The sequence below is a fragment of the Pungitius pungitius genome, chromosome 4 (genome assembly GCF_949316345.1).
Source record: "Pungitius pungitius chromosome 4, fPunPun2.1, whole genome shotgun sequence".
Classification (NCBI taxonomy): Eukaryota; Metazoa; Chordata; class Actinopteri; order Perciformes; family Gasterosteidae; genus Pungitius; species Pungitius pungitius.
Genome location: NC_084903.1, coordinates 16,227,077 through 16,250,207, shown reverse-complemented (window position 1 = coordinate 16,250,207; position 23,131 = coordinate 16,227,077). Strand labels below are relative to the sequence as shown.

At 41.4% G+C, this 23,131-nt stretch overlaps 3 protein-coding genes across 4 annotated transcripts; all 3 read left to right on the top strand.

Annotated features, from left to right (window-relative positions):
- On the top strand, positions 1–7,438 carry eva1a (eva-1 homolog A (C. elegans)). The gene is made up of 4 exons (XM_037456494.2): positions 1–479; positions 3,975–4,134; positions 4,372–4,728; positions 5,513–7,438. The coding sequence occupies exons 2-4, from the start codon at positions 4,032–4,034 to the stop codon at positions 5,623–5,625; spliced, it is 573 nt and encodes a 190-aa protein (XP_037312391.1). The 5' UTR covers positions 1–479; positions 3,975–4,031; the 3' UTR covers positions 5,626–7,438.
- A 194-nt stretch (positions 7,439–7,632) lies between these two features.
- Positions 7,633–15,544, top strand: xkr5b (XK related 5b). Of its 2 annotated transcripts, none has more exons than XM_037481637.2 (13): positions 7,633–7,868; positions 9,124–9,213; positions 9,415–9,520; positions 9,731–9,897; positions 10,617–10,750; positions 10,893–10,971; positions 11,220–11,389; positions 11,497–11,608; positions 11,981–12,148; positions 12,286–12,476; positions 12,647–12,733; positions 12,985–13,165; positions 13,688–15,544. In XM_037481637.2, exons 1-13 carry the CDS (start codon positions 7,760–7,762, stop codon positions 14,362–14,364), a joined length of 2,271 nt encoding a protein of 756 aa, XP_037337534.1. In that variant the 5' UTR covers positions 7,633–7,759; the 3' UTR covers positions 14,365–15,544. The 2 variants fall into 2 exon arrangements, with proteins under 2 accessions (XP_037337534.1, XP_037337525.1); XM_037481628.2 differs by having other exon boundaries at positions 12,647–12,751.
- Positions 15,545–17,262: 1,718 nt separating this feature from the next.
- ctsba (cathepsin Ba) lies at positions 17,263–22,939 on the top strand. Its single transcript, XM_037481664.2, has 11 exons — positions 17,263–17,420; positions 19,263–19,390; positions 19,479–19,564; positions 19,809–19,923; positions 20,138–20,253; positions 20,748–20,833; positions 20,917–21,063; positions 21,404–21,520; positions 21,607–21,735; positions 22,022–22,103; positions 22,364–22,939. Exons 2-10 carry the CDS (start codon positions 19,268–19,270, stop codon positions 22,093–22,095), a joined length of 993 nt encoding a protein of 330 aa, XP_037337561.1. The 5' UTR covers positions 17,263–17,420; positions 19,263–19,267; the 3' UTR covers positions 22,096–22,103; positions 22,364–22,939.
- The last annotated feature ends 192 nt before the right edge of the window (positions 22,940–23,131 follow it).

Genomic DNA, 23,131 nt, shown 5'->3' with positions numbered 1-23,131 from the left:
CCCTGAGGAACTGACCTCTCTATCCTTGTCTGGAAAATAACTGTGAAAAAGTAAAATGGAATATAATAAAACTAAATTCTGCAAAACAGTCAGAGGGACATCCCTCCTGCCGCCTCTAAATCAGAGAAAGAAGAACTAAGGGATGAAGACGGTAAATTGTGATTTCTGACAACGAAAGAAAGTGAATTGAAGAGGAGGGCATTTGTACGCGCTTCTATCTGACAACTCGGGGATGACGCGCCAGATTTATTCTCATAATTATACTGTTCACGTTTTTTTTCTTCTTTTGAGGGAAAGGCAAAGAGCACAGAGGAGAGAATAGCGGTGGAGAGAAAAGGGGAGGAGAGAGCAGAGAGTAAAGTGCAGAGCAGAGAGAGGAGAGGACCAGAGCAGAGAGGAGGAAGGAGTGTGCAAGAAGAGGATACAAGTGAAGGTGGGGAGAGGATGGATAGCAGATGGGATCTTCGTGTTGATGAAATGTAAGTATGGAAATTCTATTTGCATGTGCATGAGGAAAGAACTGCACACGTTAATGCTGCCGCTGATGATGATGCTCTTGTATTTGTCGATGAGGAATATGTTGCAAGCAGTCTCAGGATTACTTTCTTCCCCCACATTGACCTTTCTCCCTCTGGACTATCTTGTATTTCTTCTGCCCTAGTTCTCTCTCTCTCTCTCTTATTTTATATTCATAATTTTAGTACATACTTGTTCCCTCGGCCGCATTCTCTACTCCAGGTTATATCAGATAGTGTCAGTGCAGCTGTGGAGAGAAAGGCCATGTGTCACGTTGCTTTAGCATCACACACACAGAGGGAGAAATACGCTTACAGTGGCATCAGATTCCGTGTGCTTACAGGAGTTTGGGGCCAGGTTTGATCTGGACTACGACCGGTTGGTTGGTTACCAGCAGCAAGTAGCTGCTCCTAGCCAAGAAATAGTTTGGCACGTAAACCTCCCAAACCGACAACTTCTCATTTTTGCCCTTCAGTTCAGTAGAGACCAGACACAACATGTTGATTATTGAGATTATTGAGGTTTTAGAATTTGTTAACAGAACCAGGCTACAGTCTTCATGCTAAGCTAATATGTGGCTGCTGGTAGCTTCATGTCTTACTCTAACTTTATAATATATCATAGATAACAGATTTATTTTCAGATTAGAAATCCTCCCATATTTGGGAGGTGTTTACTATCATCCGAGCAAACGGCTCCTGTTGTCTAGACTGTGCAACAGAGCGGCTGTAATGCGCTGGCCGCGAGCCAAGTGTTTCATACGAAGGTCTTTACGTAACTGTGATGCTCAGCTGCCTGATCTATGAAAAAGCACGCTGATGAACCACCAAACTATGGAATACCTGAAATGGCATGATTGCAGACCTTATGCCGTAACCAAGAGTAACCGAAATCCAAAAGACACAGAGTAAGAAGAGAGAGGGGCAGTCACGTCCTGCACTATTTACACATAACATCACAAAATGGCCCTGACAGTCAGTGGATTTAGAATTGCTGGGAGGTTGTTGTGTGTTTGGTTGTGCTATGGCGTTGTTGTGTGTAACTTCATGTTGTGTTAACTGCAATGTCACGCAATCTGTGGTCGTGTTGTTTCCTCTTCCGCTTGCTGTGCTGATGCATTGCTTTTAAAGTGTTTGGTTAGTTTTATAAACCAGTGACAGGACCGAGGTCTGTTTTTATGCTCATGATCATGTGGTTATGAGATATAAGCCTTTTTCTTGTTCTTCAGTGTGATCTAACTAACACGTCTATGGTGCTGCACCTTCTGTTTCAGAGGTTTTACAGCAGAAAAAATTAGGTCAGTCTGATCTTTTCTGAAAGCATCATCCATTTTTTATTTGTTGGAGTTTAAACTTTTGCCATGTCCTTACAGCCTAACTGCACGAGAGGATAGGTTTTAGCTTATTTTTCTGCTTGGTTAGACATGTGAGAGAAGACTGTGTTTTCACAGTGATGTACAATGACAGTTGTTTGTCATGAAACTTGGCCTGTCTTCATTGAGTGATTTGACCCATTTTCAATCATTAATAAAAGGTAAAGGTAAAAGTAGGTAAAAGTAGAAAATACACCCATCAACATCCAATGAGAGAATATACACATGCAATGGGGTGATTAAAGCTAAAGTTTTTATGACATTTTAATGGGAAAGCCAATGTCTGGGTCTCTGTGCATTCCATGTTGTTTTTTCATAACAAAAATGAATAATCCACAATGCTTCTTTTCATTTGGAACAAGCAAAACGTTTGGGAAAAAAACACGTTTCACAGATTTAAAATGTCACTCATATGTGTATAATTTATTCTTTCATGTAACTGAATATTGATTTTCCATTCTTCTGTGGTGGTTGTCAATCATCTCAGAATCCTCAGATTTACTGTGTGATAAATGTTTCTTTTATCATGACTATGTAGATGGCAGCTGACCACTAAACCAAAACTCCTGTAATTTAAATATTGAAATATTGAACTTCTGGTAAAGAGTGAAGCAAAAAACAGGTGCACTCGATTAGAAAAGAACACAATCAGATTGAATATGAACTATGAAACTCTACATTTGGTAAAATCAGGTTAGGCTCCCTTCCTGTTTGATGATGAAGGACCTCCTTGGCTCCTCTTCTGCACTTCTGCTCTGTTGCTCTTAATACTTACATCCACTCTGACATTTCTCCTGATCCGTCTCCACTATTAGAGAGTCTGGATCTGCGGAACTAAATGTTCACTTTCTATCAGATCCATCAAAAACAAACACACACTGAAGGTGTCGTTCTGAGTTGGGCAACATGCATAGACACAATGTTTGGAACTATAAAGTCTTCATCTTTACAAGTAACCTGGCTGTTGCAGACTAGTGAGCAATAAATCACTTCCACATCTTCAGCGCCATTAGCATAGTGACAGGTTTGAGCGACGTCTTTACAAATTGTGTTGCAGCCCTTTTCATACATGCCTCTGTCTGAGTGTGTTAATGCACACCAGCATGAGCAGCCATGTCTTGATCTTATTCTATTTACATTATTTAAAGAGAAAGTTGCCAAATGGCTGTTTGTTGACACCTAGTGGTCATTGTTTACCTTTATCTGTGTCAATTCTAATACTAATGTATTCAAATTTATAGCCCTAGCACAAAGGGAGTCAGATGGAAATACTAATACAATACAATAGAAGAAAAAAGTCTACAACTATGTTTAAGGCTTGGCTTGGATTCACTTATTTATCATATAACAAATAATAAGCAATCAAGAAGTAAAACTAGTCAAATGAACAATTCAGATATGTAGAACATTAAAGAAATTGTTGAATAACTTAAATAACTCAATGACCTTAATGCTTAAATGCATACATCATCTTAATCAAATCAATCAAAAATCAAATCTTCTGAAAATCTACCAAGAGTAATAGCGTTTGTATATTTTAATGGCACAGTATCTGTGCGTTCCAACTCCCATACTAACATATGATTAAGTATTTCAGAAAACGATTTAGAATATCCTCAATACATAGTATGTTAAAAACAGTATGTCAAAAACACCATAATCTCAATGCGGCATCTGAACTCATTGTATAATCCAGCATGCTTTCCTGGCTATTCTGACCCAGAATCCTCTGCACGATAAAAGGTCAAAGTTTAAGGTGTAATATTATGAGGACATAGTTACATGTAACAGTACAGTTCGGCATGTTTTTTTGTAGGGAAATCTGCAATATGTACTAAAAGTGATTTGGAACGTGTGAACACTCCAAGCACCAATGCACCAATATAGAAAAAGTATTGCAAAGGCTTTCTTTGTATGTCAGACTATTTATTTTACTGTTCTTTGTGAAAAGCACTTTACAGGAAAGCTTCTTGGTTTATTGTCTGAGTTTTCTCCTAAACCCCGCAGGCTAATTTATTATTGATTCATCTTAAGGATGATTTATTGCCAAACCCATTTCCCACTTCTGTCCTCTCTCCTCTTCCAGCATGAACTCCACTGACCTCTGCAGGAGAATAAAATAAGCTCAACCGGCTGCAAAATCATGAGCACTCCCACATCAGGAGGCCCAAATATGGAGGTGACGGGCATCTCTCAGGAGATGGCATTGCTTAGCAACTTACTGGCAGCTTACACCTTCATTGCAGGTAGGTCCAATGAGCCACATTGCCATGTGTATTCCCACTGTATACTGCACCAGCTATAGAACAAACTCATAAAAACTACGACAGGGCAGATAGAAAAAAGGTGAGCAGGCTAAGGTGGGGAGATCGGGAGAGGAAACTCAACAGGGGAGAATGGTGGACAGGTGAGAGAAAGAAGATGGCCGGTGACGGGAACGATCAGGGACAATACTTCATGTTTTCTTCTTCTTTTTCTCTTAGACCAACCCGAGAGGACAGCTTTGGTGTTTCTGGGCGGCGTCTGTGTCGGCCTCCTCGTCACGCTGTGCGCCATCGTCTTCCAGATACACTGTCGGGCAGACTGTCACTATGGCAACAGTAAGCACCACAACCACCGCCACAGGAACAAGCATCACGGCCGTCGCCATCACAGCTGTCCCCTCCATCCGCCTGTGGACAGTAATGCAGATAACACTGCTGTTGTTGCCACTGGAGGAAGCGGGCCCGCTGGGGACAGCGAATCAGAGGACTGGGATGACGCGTCCGACCTGTCATCACGGAGACGCAGGCGCTTTGAGAGGGCTCTGCTGCACGCCACCATGTTCACGTCAGCTGAGGGTACCTCTCACTCGGACACACGCTATATATCTGTTATGAATAGAACTTTTTAAATATTAAAAGCTTTTAGTCAGTTTAACTTGTGGAGTGCACCAGGAGCACATGGGACACAATGCGTTTTTTATCAATCTTTTTCAGAGATCATGGCTTCCCTTTATCCAGAGGATCCACACAGTCTTGAAAAAGCACAATATTATATAAATAATCCACCCAATGATTGACAAATGCAGTAATCAAAAGTAAATATAGTAAATATAAATATAGTACAGTATAGTATATATATGTAAATATAGTATTTCCATTTGAATCTTCTTTATGCTTCTACTTATCTTTATTTTAATTTTACAGCACCAGCTAAACATCCAAAAACGTATCATTTCATCTGATTTTCTGACTGCTACCATTCAGTTGCCTTATGGCGTTTACCTGTAATTGGATATATGGTTTTATTGTATGTTATCTTGAAGATGAGCAGAAACAAAATATCTTTCAATCTTTGTGTGAAAATTATTGATACGGGTTTAAAAGAAATACATTAAGAAAGGAAGACAGAGTGAGTTTTCATATTAGTGTTTGTAATTTTTATGTGTGGACATTTATACACACTCAGAGACTGTGTATCTCACTGCATGTCACGCATGCTCATATCTTAAAATAGAAAGTCTTGTCAGTGGTGGGAAATGTGAATGTTATGTGAATGGATAATGTATGGATGTGCTTTACTCATGTATGTGTGTGTGTTCTGTGTGTGTGTGTCTGTGTGCGTGTGTGTGAATGCCATCAGAGCTGGACAGGGCCCAGCGGCTGGAGGAGCGGGAACGGATTCTCCGAGAGATCTGGATGAACGGACAACCGGACATTAGTACAGTCACTCAAAGCCTCAACAGATATTACTAATGGATAATCAATCAGGTAGTCAGAGGGACGAGAAGATAGAAGATAGATAGAAATCCACAAATGAAGAAACAAAAAACACAGGATTAATGGAACATAAATGATCAGATTAGAACGGCGTCTGCACTTCACCAAAGAGACTGACAGATCAAACTCTTAGTGACTGTCCCCTCCGAACCATATGAGTTGTGATGGCTCACTCCTCCACTGCAGGGTGACACTCAAGGGTTTGGAGGAAGAAGGTGAATGAACAAGTAAGCCGGAAGACGAAACTTCAGAGCATAAGCTGCCATGCTGTTGGTAAAAGCTGCTCATGGGATTTTATAACTAATAAAATGACATTTAGAACTAATAAAATGACATTTTAACAGGTGCTTTCTAGAATCATGGACAGAAACGATGGCGGCTGCAATGTTGCAGATGTTTGTCAGTGTGTCTGTTCAGATATTGGTGATAATGTGATGTTGCACTTTTCTCAGATCACTCTGTTTTTGGGTGGGAACTGCAAACTAAGTCAGAGATGGTCAATAAATTCAGAGCATTTCCATTGCCTTCTACACGGCTCTCAACGTGGCGCCAGCTGATCTGGCGGCGAGCAGCTAGAGGTGGAAACAGTCAATGAGGGAGGATAACATCAACAGTGCAAAAGGTGTTTACCTGGGGAGGAATCAGACGAAAAGAGAGATACAAACCTCTGGCCCCGCTATGAGAATGAAACACAGAGAAGCTTGGATTACAACACGCACGTCCAACAGCGACTGCATTATTTGCTTAAGTAGACATCCAGACGTACTCCATTGTGACTTTACAAATTATTTTTGGTGCTATATTAATGCTCTGAATTTTGAATTTAGAAACAATAGAGAAGAATAAAATAATGAGAGATGTTGCTCAATGCCAAGATACATTTAAAACATAACAGTGCTTTTACGACTGTAGTTCTGCAGTCCCAGAGGATAAGAACACTTTTAGGAAGGACACTCAACATGGGTTGATATATGCATGGTAAAATTGAAAACTATTGGATGGAGGCTTATCAGGTACAGGTGCTGTTGCTCAAAGACACAGGACAGCATGCCATCATCCCTCAGAGGCTCATGCTGCCCAACTTTCATTGGCTCTTGTGAAACTGAGCTGAAGGGTTGGGAAACTTTCAATCTAGCAATTTATTAATGCGGTTTTCTGTACATATAATATTGAGTAAAGTCCGCTGTTGAAATGAAATATCGTGGCCCACATTTCTTCAACAGTTTAAATGTCTTGGGAATGTTGTACATGTGTGTCGTCTCCTGTTAGGTGGCATTATGGACTGTGGTGGGACGTCAGATTGGATACAATGCAAAATGCCAACTGAGTCTGGGTTCATGGACATTGGAGTCAGACTCTCCCTGGTGTTCATAAAGATACAAATGCATCTTTCAATCAGATACATTTAATTAAAATGAATAGATGAATAGATGAACAGGTAAATACAAAATAAAAGCAACAGTCGTTATAATATTTGAATATGATGTAATGAATATGGCTCTTCTCACTGTCATTAAATCAATTATTATTATTATTAACATAAATCATCACAAGCACCGCCAGTATTGTATTCAGTACTAACAATGTTTTAAGAATAAGTAAAAGCTCTATTGCTTTAACCTATGAACTCCCATATTTCCCTTTCCCCCAAATATTGGTTTGGTCACTTTCATCAGGGTTTTGGGTAGTTCCACACAGTTCTGTAGAATGTTCCTCCGGCCATAATGTTCACAAGGTGAAATGTCCACTAAATAAATGACAGGATTGTATTGATTTAGAATCCTGAAAACGCCCATTTCTAATACGGAGTTTTATTTTTGGTCATGAATCCAGTTTAAAGTCATGTTCATACTTGTGAGCTTCTGAACAACATATATTTCCTGACACACAGGTGAGTAAGTCATATTTGAGCCCAATCTCACACACAAGAGCCCCCCCCCCCTCCCCCCCCCCCGGTGTGCTACCTCTTTAACGGGACGGGCGGGGACGTTGGGACGGGCTGACGGAGCGCAGAGAACAGGCTGCCGCAGCTGGACCGCCTCCCGACCGGGACCAGAACATCCTCCTGCAGACGCAGAATTGCGGTTCAGTTCGGGGTTCTCGATCCGCTATGAGAGACTACGCGGCGACCGCGAGCCACGGAGGCGCCTGCACGCCGTGCTGCCAACTTTGCGTCTTCGCCTTTACCGCATTTCTCATCGTTGCAGAGAGGACGGCGCGTAAGTGTTACCTGGGACGTGCGCACGGCCGCTCATAAAACACACGCACGCACGCACGCACACACACGTGCGCATTAGATTTTTTCGCCCTAAGCACAATTAACATAACCGGGCGCAGTATCGTTTTCACTGCGATGGTTGATTGTAATTTGGTGGCACGGGCCCAGGCGCAACTCGGCTGTGTTGTATTTGACCGTATGGGCGTGCGCTTGCATGTGTGTGCGTGTCTTTTTGGCCACAGTGCAGGGATGTACAGCATGAGGGCCACGGTGAAGGGATATGCTTGCATCCTGTGGATGGGACAGATCATTTGGGATTTGATGTCGGTCTATCAAATGTAAAACTCAGGCTACAATAACCAAACATACAAAGATACACGTTTGCTTTCACTTTGGCAACCGTCTGTTGTCATGAATAGTGGATCCAGATTCTGCACCATGAATAGTGGATCCAGATTTTGCACCATGAATAGTGGATCCAAATTCTGCATAATGAATAGTGGATCCAGAGTCTGCAGTCAGTGCGCCCCTCTCTAAATATGTCCTGAAATCCCAGCCTATTCAGCAAAACTGCAGACTCATGCCACAGTAGTAGAGTTTGTGCTTCTCGATCTCTCCTCAATAACAACAAAGCAGGGCCATGTTGTCATATTTCAGCGCCCTTTTTTTTTGGAGGTGCATGAATGGACGGCGGGATGGGCGTACCCCATAATTAGGCCTAGTCTGGCCGGACAGCCCGCCTGTTTTGCATCAAAAACAGTTCAGGTTTCATTTTGGGGGAGGCGGTTAGAGCAGCAGAACTCAACCAGGGCAGTGGCGTGGTTGTGAGGAGTCTGTACCTGGGGAGAAAAGGGGATTGGATACAGCACCCTCTCGTAAATAAAGCGTTGATGCAATGCAGGTTAGAGGATAAAAAACGAGTGGGGACTCACAAAATACAAAAAGCTCCGTGATCTGACGTGCTGATGGAATGTTGTTGTGCTGCTGTAACATTTCTATGCTAAGCACCGTAACAAAAGCATAAACAACTCCCTGTTTGTTATTGACAATTACACACTTAGTTGTAAGTACTTACTCATAAGTGTAATACAGTAGTAGATGAGAAAAGAGATTGTGAATCTTATTTTATTTTTTTTATCCAGCAAATGTCCGAATATACACCGTCGTATTTACCTGTATGTTTCCATCCTGATGAGGAGCTGTTGTTTGTGTTTTATGACTGCGTATACATTTGTGCTTCCTCCCTCTCTCCCCAGTGATATATTGCTTTGGGTACTATCTGTGGATCGGTCACAATTACTGCTATGCCTATCTTGCTGGCTTCACTGCCCTCTTCCTGCTGCCAGGTGAGATAACAGCAACATCAACAACTACATAATTCCAATCAATGTTTAGTAAAGTAAGTGTGGCCCCAGAGACGGATAGAATAACAAGAATTCTTACATTCTGCTTACCGATATGTTGTGTCATTGATTGTGACCATAGAATAGAACAGACATTTTTGCATAATGAAAAAAATCGTTTGTGATAAATTCTATGTTCCAAAGGTTGGGGTCCTCAGTGGCTAAGTTACCTGTGGTACCTGTCGGATGGACGCATCCGCAGAAAGTCTCTCACCTGGACACACATACTGCACCTTGGCATCTTCAAAAGGTGGCCCAACTGTGTGCATGTGCAAAATTATGTGTGTGTGTGTGTTGATAATGCTTTTGCTATCTTGAAAAACAATGACAGTTTAGAGAGACAGACAAAATGTGTCTATTTGATCACGATGGTTATGATGAAAATGACGTGTACTGATGTGGGTGGGGTATTCCTTTTTTTCTCACCTGTCTTTTTTCTCCCTCATCCATGCGTCCACAGGCTTTGGGAATGCATGTGTCTGCCAGACAAAGATGTGTACTGTGACATCATGCAGCAGGCTGATGCTTCTGCCTTACGTCTGTTCGAGGCTTTGGTGGTCACCCTCCCTCAGACGCTGCTGCAGACCTACGTGCTCATCTGCACTGATATAGGAATAAAATCTCCAGGTACAAAGAGCCGGACAAGGAATTGTAAAAAGCATGTGTGCCCGGGGTGGAAAGGTCTGAAACGTAGTAGTGGAAGTATGTACTGTGTGGATTTCTACATTTTCATTGACACCAAAAAAGAAGTGAAATAAACTGTGGCCCAATTGACCACATATGCAGACCTGAGAGACCTGCATAACATAATAATACAATAAATGTTTAATTTATAATGCAATGGTGAACATAAATGTGAAATGTATTGGTTGTATCGATGAACATACAGAGAATTAAAACTGTTCTAAAACTGAAACTTTAAAAAGTTTCAGTTAGTTGCTGCTTGAATAGTTCCCCTTTGTGGTCTGTCGTCATACACCAGATTAAGTTAATGAAAAACTTGTGAACACAGTGCCATTTTTATTTTGGTCAGTTGACCAGAAACAAAGCTCCCAATGAATGATACTATTATGGCTGGGTGATATGGAGATAATCGAATAACAATATTTTTTTATTAGATGTCTGACATAACAACCTTCTGGGGAATATTAAGGCAGATATTTTGTTTTGAGATTGTGCTGTTGCCTTCAACAAGGAGTTTTTACAGTTAACCAAATGTTCTACCATCTTCTTTCCAGTGTTTGTGTGCAGCCGACTCTCCTCTGATGAACAGTACAGCATTACAACTAGATAACGTATTAACATGTATTCTCCTCTCCCTTCTTCCTCCCTACTCTTCCATCCAGCCTCTGTGTGTTTTGTGGTGTGTTTGTTATCTCTGGCCTGGGCTTTGGTCCTCTACTCAAGAGCCTGTTCTCTCATCAGACCGGGACACCTACAGATGACCCCTAGTGCCATTCTCTGTCGACTTCTATGGAGGGTGGGCACATTTACACGACTTAGCAACACCCAATATGCACATACACCCTGCATGTGACAGCCTCTACGTAACGGGTTGCATATATTTAAATGTGTTATGCTATGTTTGCGTGAAAGACGAGAGATATTTTCTCTGTCCACAGGTCAGTATGTTGGGATCTCGATTTGCTGTTCTCATGCTCTTTACACGTATCTTTAAGCAGTGGATTCTGGGAGTCATTGGTAAGTCTGCTAGTGCTTGATCTCAAGCTCATCTTTTTTTAACCTTTTAAACATTACATATTCAGGTGGTGGAGGATGTGAGTGTTTTTTTTTAACATTTAACTATTGTTCTGGTGTCTTGGGGAGACACCCTTTTGTGGTTCACCTCAACTGCTCAGGTTATCTGTATTACTATTAGTTTATATTTGACATTTAAATATTATATTAGTGTGTTTTATTGTGTGTGTGTGTGTGTGTGTGTGTGTCAGGTGTGCACTGGCTGGGTACAACTTTCTGGATGGTGTCGCAGCAGACCGACATCATACGTTCTACTAGTCGATGGAGACTCTTCAATTTTGTTCTGGGAGCCATTCACATTTTCTTTTTTCTCAACGTGAAGTACGGTCAATCCAGATACCGCATGGCTGGGTTCTATCTGGTATGTGTGTGTGTTCATTAATCTTATATAATCTTATCTGAGATGCTGACATTGCCCCACCTGAATCTTAGCAGGCTAAGATGTAACCTCATAACTTTGTACTTCAGGCTATGTTCTTAGAGAACGCGTTTCTTCTTCTGGCTTCCTCGTGGTTGTTTACAATGGTGTCCTGGGACACTGTGGGAATCCCAGCAGCAGTTTTCTCTAGCTTCCTCATTGGTGAGACACACACCTACACTGCATTGGAAGACCAAGAGTCTTGATAATAAAATGATAATATGGGCATGCTAACATGCTCACGCTAACATTACAATGTTCATCAATGAAATCAAGAAGCTTTTTTTCTTGAAATTCTCTTAATATCCACAAACAATTTAAGAAGAATGTAAAAAAATCCAACTGATCAATAAGTCATATTCTCTGACCAAGAAAAAGACAATAATCTTTCAATAAAGATATCTGTGACTGTTGCAGGGCAGTAATAAGCCTTTTGTCCAGTCTTTTTGACTTCAAATAACCTTAACACACTCTTACACACCTCCATTAAAATAATTCCCTGTTTTGCTCATCTATCTCTCTCTCTCTCTCTAGGAGTGATAGCGTTGGTGCTGTATTATCGTTTTCTCCACCCTAAATCCTTTGAGATTTTCCAGAGTATTCGCCACAGGGGGATAGGTGGTGCCTGCACAGAGCGCGGATCTACACTGTCATTGGATGAGAAAGTCACACCCACTTTCCATCGTCATGCAACACTGTCCGGTTTGTTAAAGATCTATCTATCTATCTATCTATCTATCTATCTATCTATCTATCTATCTATCTATCTATCTATCTATCTATCTATCTACTTATCAATTGCCATTTGTCAATAAGACTATTGTTGTTTATCTAAACAGGAGGAGGGACCCTCATGGATCTCCCCATCCAATGGGAGGGATGGAAACATCACCACTGGCTGCTGATTCGATTGGCCATGAAGACGGGGGATGTAACAAACATCTGGTCTGCGTATGGCGAGGGGGGATTGGCCGGACTGATGGGTCTGTCTGAAGAAGTTCACTCCCCTGATGAAGATCATTTTCCTCGGGTTAGTTGCATTCTTGTTGCTGAATTTCCTTAAAAGAGCTATTGGTTTTAGCTGTGAGGCTTGCTGCTACTAGAGTTTTTTTTAAGTAGTGGTTGTTTCTGTAGGAGACATTGAAGTGTGATAATATATATAATACGGTTTCTTATTCCTATTTGTCTTTGGTTTCCCAGGGTTCATATATTCAGCCGCAGGTTCCCCAGATCTTACAACCAGCTCCTCAACCAGCTCCTCAAACAGCTCCTCAAGCTCCACCACAGGTGACCCAGTCTACAGAGGCAAGATGTTTATTTCAACTAGGAAAACAGCAGATGTATATACTTAAAGTCATAAACCATAAAGGATTAAAAAAAATGCTACGGATTAGCTGGAAGCAAAACATAAACTTCACAAATGTTCCCTGTGTGGCACATTTTTCTACCAATAAAGACTTTTTGCCCTTAAACTATTTATAAAAAGACGTTATCTTCAGTCTGCAGTCTGATGTCTCAGCTGCTTGTCTTGTCCCCAGGTGAAAGAGGTGGTCCACCCACCAAAGCCAGCTCCCTCCACTGTAGTGGCCAGACCAGTTAGAAGAGCTCCACCAACAACAATCCAGGATATGAGAACCTTTCCAGAGATCATCCCGGTCCAGGAGGTCATTCTTGAAGAAAGTGCGGAAGATTTGTCCAGCGCCCAACCATCAGAAAAAGGTTGGATGCTGATAAACACCGGACCATATAATGGTCATACAACATCAGCATTACTTGAAAGAACAGTCACTCCCAATATTCACTCCCTTTCCATAAAAGATACACTATGATCGCTCTTTAAATGCGTCTTTCCACTGTTTATTGTTGTGTTACTCGTGTACAGTTGCTCAAACATACAAAACATACAAAAACATTGATTGTAGCCTCGTCGGCTGTAGTTTAGTAATTTGAGGCATTTTTTCCAATGCAAAATAAGTTTGAATAAAGTGTTGCTCATGCTTAATGGTGTTTTCACAGCGACATACGTTTTAGTCACTAGTGCAGACACACGCACACAAAAAATACTAGTTTAACTTAACTAAAAAATGATATTTGTCAAGCATTTAAGAAAATGCACTTTTTTCCCTTGGAATGTAACAATAGAAACGATTGGTTGTCATAGTACTTCAAGGATGCGATTACCTGTTATAGGACATGTGTTCTGTTTTAAACACATTTTGCCTCTTCATTTTCTTTTCAAAGGTGACGATGATTTTCAGAGTGCTGCTTACGGCTCACCGACACTTTCCTCGCCACTGCAGCCAGACAGCCTCCACCACATCGATAGCAACGCTGTGTCCCTGACTGAAGCCTCGTCTTCCGTGTGCTCCCTGGACATCAAGACTCCCGCCTGGTCACCTGAACGGCGTTCGCCTCTCCTGATTGGTTCCCCTGAGAAGAAACCCTCAGTCCCTGGAGAGTCCAGCACTACGCTGTACTTCAGCGCGGATGCACACTCCCCTTCCAGCGGGAGCTATCTCGGCTGGGGCTCCGAGTTGTCGCCAATCTCCACTTACAGAAGTCCCTACCGGATCAGGGAGGCCCGCTTCATCACATCCACCCCACGCCTGGAGCCGCGAGCTTGGTCCGAAAGTCCAGGTCCATCCCCCGTGGTTATCATCCCCGCCACTCCTGGTACAACACCAGGCCCTACCCCCGGCGGGACCCCAGGTGCGTCGACCCCTGCTGCTTCCACGCCTGGAGCTTCCACTTCGGCTGCTTCAACTCCTGGTGCGTCAACACCCGCCGCTTCAACCCCTGGTGCTTCTACTCCGGGTGCTACCACACCTGGTACTCCAATCATTCCACTTACTCCGGTCATTTCCCACGCTCGCAAACAGATGGTCCAGATTGTGGACAGCAGAGAGAGGATGGTGTAAGGTGGGTAAAGGGTAAGAATAACTCGGTGGGAAGTTATGTCTTTCTTAGTTTAGCGGGTAAGGACAATGAATCAATGCATTATCTGTTTTGTGGAAGGCTTGGGGTGGAGACGATGGGCCTTTTCAGCTCAGTTCATTTGGAGGTCATGGAAGGATATACTTTTTTTTGTTTGCCCCTGACATGCAGATGCAAGGGTTCAAAGTCAGGAAGCACAGGTAGCACACTTCTCAAACACTGCAGGGACATGACGTTTCTGACCTCGCTGTTCATTCTTATCAACACACTATGCAGCGTTGATGGTAAGAAAGTCAGAGCTTGGTCTTCAGAGGGGTCAGAATTGACAAACATCAACGTGCAGCACTAGGAAATCAGATCTGTATAAATTTGGGCATGGGGGATTTTTAAAGTTATTTACAACCATTTGATAAAGAAAATAACTCAATACACTATAGATCAGTATTTACAGAAGATTAAATCTTGGTTATGAAAAGAAGACACAGTTACAAATCCACAGGTGCTAATTAATCTTGGGCATCAAACTTCTAACACACTCTCTTGTAATGCCACTTGACCATCCCGGTCTTACCGTCCAGACTTGATGCAAATACAAGCATGCCTTCAAAGGCATAGTTATTATTAGGCCTGCAAAGGCTCACTATTCTTTTTTCTTTTTACAAAAAACATCCTCTCCAGTTTATTATATTTCATTACATTACTGTTACATACAGAGCATTTTTACAATCTGTAAAATAGTCAAATCTGTTAGTTAATGTCTATTTTTAAAGAAACTATCACATAAGCAAATTACAAAAAGCAAATTTTGGAGGGATTATCATTTTATAGATTATTTGCTCTGCTTTCCTTTGATAATTGTAACTGCAATAATGTCAGTGGGCACTTTACAGCAGAAAAGGTGCATTTTAAGTAACATGATAATCTACGACATGAGAATAGGTCAGGCAAGATCAGAAGATGTTTCTATTGTTATATCCATTTAATTTAATTTGCCTGATTTATTAAAACGTTTTTTTGTATTTCAATGATCAGTCATCTGTTTTCAAATTGTATATTTCATCTGTTTGTTATAACTTCTAATTATGAATGGCATTAATGCTTTAATGCAATAACATTGTTTCCATAATTTTCGAAAATTTCCACAAACCTTCAGAGTCATTTTAGTGAGACAAAAAAGATGACATACATGTAATTGCTTACTATATATACAAAATTTAACTCTATTAGGCGTTGTTTATAATGCAGCTACCATAAAGAGAGAAACAGTTTTACAAGTTCTACATTAAATTAAATCCTGGGTATAATGTGCTAGTATTATCGCATTTTATGAATATTATTTATTTATTGTGGAATTAATCCCATGTAATCATGGGATTAACAATAATAGACTTCCGTGAATATTTGTCCATGCTGTGTTATTTTACTTTCTTTCTTTCTAAAGAAGTATAATAAGAAAGTAAGGGACGTATCTGAAACTCAAGTTAAATGTTTGGTGATAAATTGGGTCTTTTGGTGCAGAGAAAAAGATGGCTCCATCAAACTGTGTGAAACTGTATCCACATACCTGCTGAGTAGTTAAGGTCAAGAGTCACTGCATGTTACTCATTCATACGGAGGATTGTATCTATTACTTCAGAGTAAGAGAACGCACAGTAACCACACGCACACACACACACATAACAATAGTAATCACCACATGCTAGAATGTATCTGAACGCAAAGCAATAAGCCAGCCAATGAAATGTATACTAGTGCGCTGATAAATATCAACCCACGCTTTAGACTGCAAACGATGCCTTGGCTTTATCATCATGAATCAGGGCTTTACCTGAAACAAATGTAGCTGCTTGTCTTAATAGATGTGCGTTGCTTCTCACTAGAACAATATGCTTTGCTCTGTGTACCGGATGTGTGTGATACTCTTTGCTTGTGTTTCTCTTGTTTGACTCTTTTAGTTGTTTTTTTATTTCCTTTTCTTTATCTGGTCACATTTACTGTTATAAAACAACAGTAGTCGAGGTTTATTGCAGTTTTACACATTGTTTGGAGAGATTTCAATGAGAGACAGAAATTGGTTTGCAGATTGAGTGGAATGTCACTTAGTCACTGGACGGCCTCCATTAATCAACGTCCATCACCTTATCTCTGCAAGGATGTCCACAGAGCAACTTTGATTGGTCATAGTGAGTCAATTACTGTGCTATTGATGTGACAAAATAAAATCATTAGTCATTAACAAAGTTAAGAGTGCTTTATTGTATTGCATTGATCATCCTGATTCATTTACAGTCAGGAATCTTTTAACATTGTTGTGAGCTTTAGACAAGTGGAAACATAAAAATTCAAATTCCACAGAAAAACAACAGGGCAATAGCTAGTTGAACATTGAAATAAGTAATGTTGATTACATTATCACAGAGCCAGGTGGGGATTGTGGGGCATTAACAACCATTCATCACTGTAAAGAAAATGATGCTACCACACAAGTTAAATAATAATTTAAATCAAATTATCGGGATTAACGGGTTTGTTCGCCCGGTTACATAAGAAAGTGTTCTTAGTCCATTGTACTTTAGAAAGAGCTCTTAAGCAACTTTCTGTTGCTCACAGAATTGTCCCTGATTCATCATTTTTGAAGTCAGATGACAGACACATAAAAGGAAGAGAAAACTGCCGAATGATCAACACGTTCTCTGTGGTCAGTGACGCTAAGTGTGACTCAGCTTGAACAGCCGAAAAAAGCTTAAAGTCACAGATTAAATAAATGTGTTAAATAAATGCCTCACGTGATTATCTCTCGTCATTGTTTAACCTTAGGGCAGAAAATGGTGGAGGTGCTATGCTGATTTCGATTTGGTGCGGTTCCAGGTCACATGAGCTGCACCCGCGTGATCGGGTCACGTGGTCTGTCGCATAAATACAGAGGAGCCGCTTCTCTCAATCAGTTTGTTCATCAGTCACCCAAAGACACCCCATTCTAGACATAAACCAGCAGCCCGAGGGTTGAAGTTCACACCTCCAGCTGACGAACCCCTGGCAGGTAAATGATTTATTCCCGTTGGTTTGTCCTCGGTTCGCTCGGTTCGTTATTTAAGCTAATGATTGTTTACTGGGAGAGTTCGCTGTTAACAGCTAACGTTCACTTAGCTATCCTATTAGCTGAATGTGTTTCACTTCAAGTCTTCTGTACTAAACGACTTGTTGGATGCAAACGGGAAAGCTCTGTCTGTCCGCTTTGTTTTCATATCTCAGAAATTGGTCGTTGTTTTTGAATGCTAAACCTTTAGTCTCCATGTCCTGAAGGGATGACATAACCGTCTGAAAGCCGGGTTTCTTTTTTTGTAACTAGATCCTTCCTTAATGAATCAGGACACGTTGACATGTTGAGGAAAAACCACCGCAGTAAGGAGAGAAAATAACTTGAAACCAGAAGTTAAAATGAGCAAGATACTTAATACTGAACCGCCAAGCACAAAAATGAAACTATGTTTTAGTGAGTTGTAGGCAGCCATTGTGCCCTCTGCTTCAGCTAACTGGGGCCAGAGAGAGAGACTTGTTTACAGACACAGCAGGAGGATCGAGTGAAGCTCCAGTGACAATAATATATTGGTATTTGTGTAAAATGACTACGACCGTTTCCACCGGAGACTCGGTGGAAAAGTGAAGTTTGTCCATTTCCAGTCACAAAACTGATCTGGATCTTTTCTATGCTATTGTGCAAATGTGCATTGATCCCACTTCCTGTCAGCAGACCCTGCGGGGCGAGGAATGAGGAATTGAGTGGAATCTGCCAGTAAACTGAGAATAACCAGATTCATCCAGTTGGCCTTTGACCCTTTGATCTTTAGATTAAATGTTCATATATATGTGAACACCGAACGCTACACTGTAAAATAAGGAAGTGACTAGCTGAACAACATTTTAAGGGTCTCCTCCGGCTGAAACTCATCCATTTCTGTCTTCTTTGTCAAACTTTAGAGGAAAACATGCCCCTTTTTTATATCTTGGTTTGCCTCAAGTCATCGCGATTAAAGCAAGGTTGTTTCAGTTAAATGTTTGAGCAGCAGGAGTACTGCCAAAGACTCAGCGAGTGAATGCAGCTGTTGTAAAAGCCAGCTATGATAACTGGGAGTAATTGCTTTTTGAGCCGGTCAGCAGTCTGAAAGCTCACTTCCCCTAAATCACTTTCAAATCGTTGTCTTCGCTTCAAGGCAGTTTACTGCATGTGTGTGGTTGAACCACTTCTCTAAGAGATGGACAGATAAACATTTCTCGTCAGTAAAATTTAACTTGTGGGCCGACTATGAATTTGTTTCTCCTCCCGTTAGGAGATGTAGATGGTTTACAGCAATGTAAACAATTATAAAGGGAGGTTGATTTGATAAGTGGAAAGAGACATTTTCTGGTTTTACTTCCTCTTGTGTACTTTTGGCTCATGAGACTTCTTGGTCTTAGTCATGTGATATTAAGAAAGTTCCGTTGGAATTTTTTGTAGTAGAAACATGTCTAAACTGGTGGTGTGCGGCCTGCTTACGCACGTGTTTAACCACTGGACAAGTCTGTGACGAGCGTCACTGAGCAGAAGAGGTTTTTCTCTCGCCTCTGTGCCCACACACACCTTCCACTTGTAGCGGCAACCAGTTGACATCTAGTCAACTGTGATTGTGTTTTGTGGGGAGTTTCATTGCGTGCGTGTGTTCATAAGTTTGTTCAACCATGACATGGACTACTTGATGCACACTCATTTGGAGTAATGTTTTTCTGGTAGCTCTTTTGTGAGCCATTTTTTACCCTTTAGTCCTCTTTGGCACAGTTACCTCCTAGCAGTTCAATATGTAATCTCAACAAAGAATAAAGTTGTCCTTCATTTTGTATTCTTCAGACAATATGTGGCATTCAGCCTTTCTCTTACTGGCTGCCAGCTTGTCTGTAAGCCTAGCCAGACCCCGTTTCACACCCATGTCCAGTGAGCTGGTCAACTACATCAACAAGGTCAACACTACTTGGACGGTGAGTTATTTTATTTCATGTCTTTCTTATTAGATCTTATCTTATTATTCATGTTTCCACTTAACTTAATTTCCGTCCTCTCTCGCAGGCTGGTCACAACTTCCATAATGTTGACTACAGTTATGTCAAGAGACTCTGTGGTACGCTGCTGAAGGGACCGAAGCTGCCAGTCATGTGAGTCTCAAAGCACTGGAGAGCAACTTTAGATTAGTAACGCATAACATTGAGAGTAAATATTTGCTACGCCGTACATCCCCTAGAAAAGAGTACTTGTATATAACACATGCAGTGGTTTCTGTGCCTTGGACCAACACTCTGCTTGCAACCTGCCCACCACAAAGTGGAAAATCCATCGAGTCGACCTACACTGCGACTATAAGATGGGGAGTTGACTCCGTCACGCTGTTTTGTTCTGCAGGGTTCAGTATGCTGGAGACCTGAAGCTGCCTAAGAACTTTGACTCCAGAGAGCAGTGGCCCAATTGTCCCACTCTGAAGGAAGTCAGAGACCAAGGCTCCTGTGGCTCCTGCTGGGTGAGATAAAAAAGAATTTAACTGTGGTTGAGCTATTAAATTTTTATTTTTTATTCAGAAATTCTTGAGCAGAGGGTTCATGCCCTCTCTTAACCATGGCACTCTAGCAAGAAGTGTAGAAAGACCTTTGATCATTAAACGTTAAAAACGTTCCAATAACAAAGTCTCGCACTTCGAATAATGTTGGTGTGTCTTGAATTTTTTGCCCCTACAGGCATTTGGCGCTGCAGAGGCCATCTCTGACAGAGTGTGTATCCACAGCAATGCCAAGGTCAGCGTGGAGATCTCCTCAGAGGATCTGCTGACCTGCTGCGAGAGCTGTGGCATGGGGTGAGAGATCCTGATGTGGCAAAAGCCTAATCAGGTTTTGTCTTCCACTGTCCCCACTGGATGAGATGCATGATTTGCTTCATGCTTCATCAGTACCAAACAAAATGGTTGGGAAATTTGAATTACTGGGTAGTTAATGGAAGACAAATGATCACACTTGATACATGCTCTCCATTAATGACAAGATAAGAAGATAGAAGTCTGACAATGTACAGAATGCACCATTCCAATACGCAGAATTATCCATGACGTAGCCGATCCACGTATAACAGAAGCCACAGCAAGACAATCCCCGGGCAATCCTTGTGCTGAGCTTTGCTTATTGTAAAATTATCATTGGTATCAGTGGATCCAGTTGAGCTGCAAGAAGTAGGATTCAGATTCCGTATTGGTTTAGTTTAGTTTAGTTAGTCGAGCACCCTATGAATATTGTACAGTGTGAACATTTGCCGTTGTTTTTGTAAAAGTAAAAAAAACAAACCTTCTCTACTCAGATGTAACGGTGGCTACCCTTCAGCTGCCTGGGACTTCTGGACCCGTGAGGGGCTGGTCTCTGGCGGTCTCTATGACTCCCACATTGGTGAGGTGTGTGCGTGAGGTGTGCGTGCGTGTGTGCGTGTGTGTGTGATTCTAATCCATGTGTCGCACTCTTTGTGCGTACAGGTTGTCGGCCTTACACCATCCCCCCCTGTGAACACCATGTGAATGGCAGCAGACCCTCCTGCTCTGGAGAAGGAGGAGATACACCCCAGTGCGTCAAGCAGTGTGAAGCTGGATACACACCTAGCTACAAAGGAGACAAGCACTTTGGTACGAAGCTGGAGGAAAAATAAACTTATTTTTAGGAAAGTGTTCTTGTATAATGTCATTCTATGTGGCTTTTTTGCTGCATACAATACAAAATGGCAATTACATACAAACATTTGTAAATACTGGATACTCAAACACTTTGCATTACTTGTATAATTAGAACAATTCTGATCTAGAATCAATAGGCATTTATAATTGTCTTCATTGGGCCGTCACTAATGTGAATGCACTCAGCTGACTACATCGGTTTTCTATCAAATATGTCACAGAAATGGTTTATGGCTGTATCCAGTCATTACACATACATTGCACAAGCTCCTAACTCAAAACTGTGTTGCAGGTAAAACGTCTTACACCGTGCTGGCAGACGAGAAGCAGATTCAGAGCGAGATATCCAAGAATGGCCCAGTAGAGGCCGCCTTCACCGTCTTTGAAGATTTTGTGCTGTACAAGTCTGGTACGAAGATGTCCACCATTTCCACACAAGTGCATTACAAACCTGCAAAATACTGAGTGCTTGTACACTCTCGGCCTCATTTCCAGGTGTGTATCAGCATGTGTCTGGGTCTGCCGTCGGGGGCCATGCCGTCAAGATCCTGGGCTGGGGAGAAGAGGGCGGTGTTCCCTACTGGCTCTGTGCCAACTCCTGGAACACTGACTGGGGTGACAACGGTGAGCCGAACCGCATGATTTATAAACAATCTTCATACGGTCACTCTAATGCGCCATAAAACTTGAACACATTGACTCAACACCCGGAGGTGTAACACAAATTTTCATACTCATCCAAAACTTGATTACCCAAGTGCATTTTAGCTGATGCTATTTCATGCATAGTGTTATTGCTGTCTTTATAAATAACTATTTCCGGGATCACGTGAAAATATGCTACGTTGCTTGTAATGTGTTACAATATAATACCAAGAACAATGGCTAATGTTGGGTTTCTGGTCTTCAGGATTCTTTAAGTTCTTGCGGGGATCTGATCACTGTGGTATTGAGTCTGAAATTGTGGCGGGGATTCCCAAATAAATTCTAAGGTAAGCCAGATAATCTATGTAAAGGCAATATTGCATATTGGCCTCAAACAAATCTGTTTACTGGGGGCCCTGCATAATGTATTGTCCATTTCTGGTACCCTCCCTTGTGTAATGTCATAAACCTGACTGTAAAGCATGGCTTTGTATTTATGCAGATTACCTCATAGCTGAACCACCCTAGTTTTTTTTTTCTCCTCAACTAGAGTATGAAGATATGCATGTAGCTTGATCTGTGGCTTACGAATTGTTTCTTTTTGCAGATCTCGGCTGCAGGGTTGGTACTTAATCTGAAGAGAGCGACACACAAATGCCTGTTTTTCAAACTCTGAGAGCTACTTGGGCTTTTAAATTATTTTTTTTTAGATAAAGCCCTCTGATCACCTTGCACACTATGTATGTGGGTTTTATTTTGACAATAGCCAAAAACGACTCTGGCGCAACAGTTTTATTGACGTTATGTATGAGGGTCTTATACCTTCGCCTCTTACATTGATGCTAATGAAGTTTGCACAGTAAGAAAATGTTTTTTTAATGTTTTATGTGCATTCAATTTTTCCGGGAGATTTGATGCACGTTGTTACATTTTCAGCATGAGCAGAGTCTTGGAGCAAAACAGCTTGAGATACATTACAAGACTGCCTAGTACAGCAAAGACTGTTAGAAGTAACACAGCTTTCATATTTGATATTTCTCTTCAACATTATTCCTGTGCCTCAAATGCCACCATAATGTTAGGATCTACGGATTTGTGATGGGATGTTTTTATTGTTTGCCTGTACGAATCGAAATATTGCCACATAACTGTTCTGAAGTTAATAAAGCAATATGGTTCCCAATCTTGTAACTCGTGAATACAAATTCTGGTATTTCAAATCAAAATGTGAATTGTGGGATTGATATAGGAAGATGTGTGGGCGAAGACCCTGCATGAGTTGTAGTTGCTTGACTAAAGCAGTAACCAACAATACTTGTGAACTAGAAATGTTGTTTCTACTTGCTGGGAACAAGTTAAATGTTGCCAGCCATAT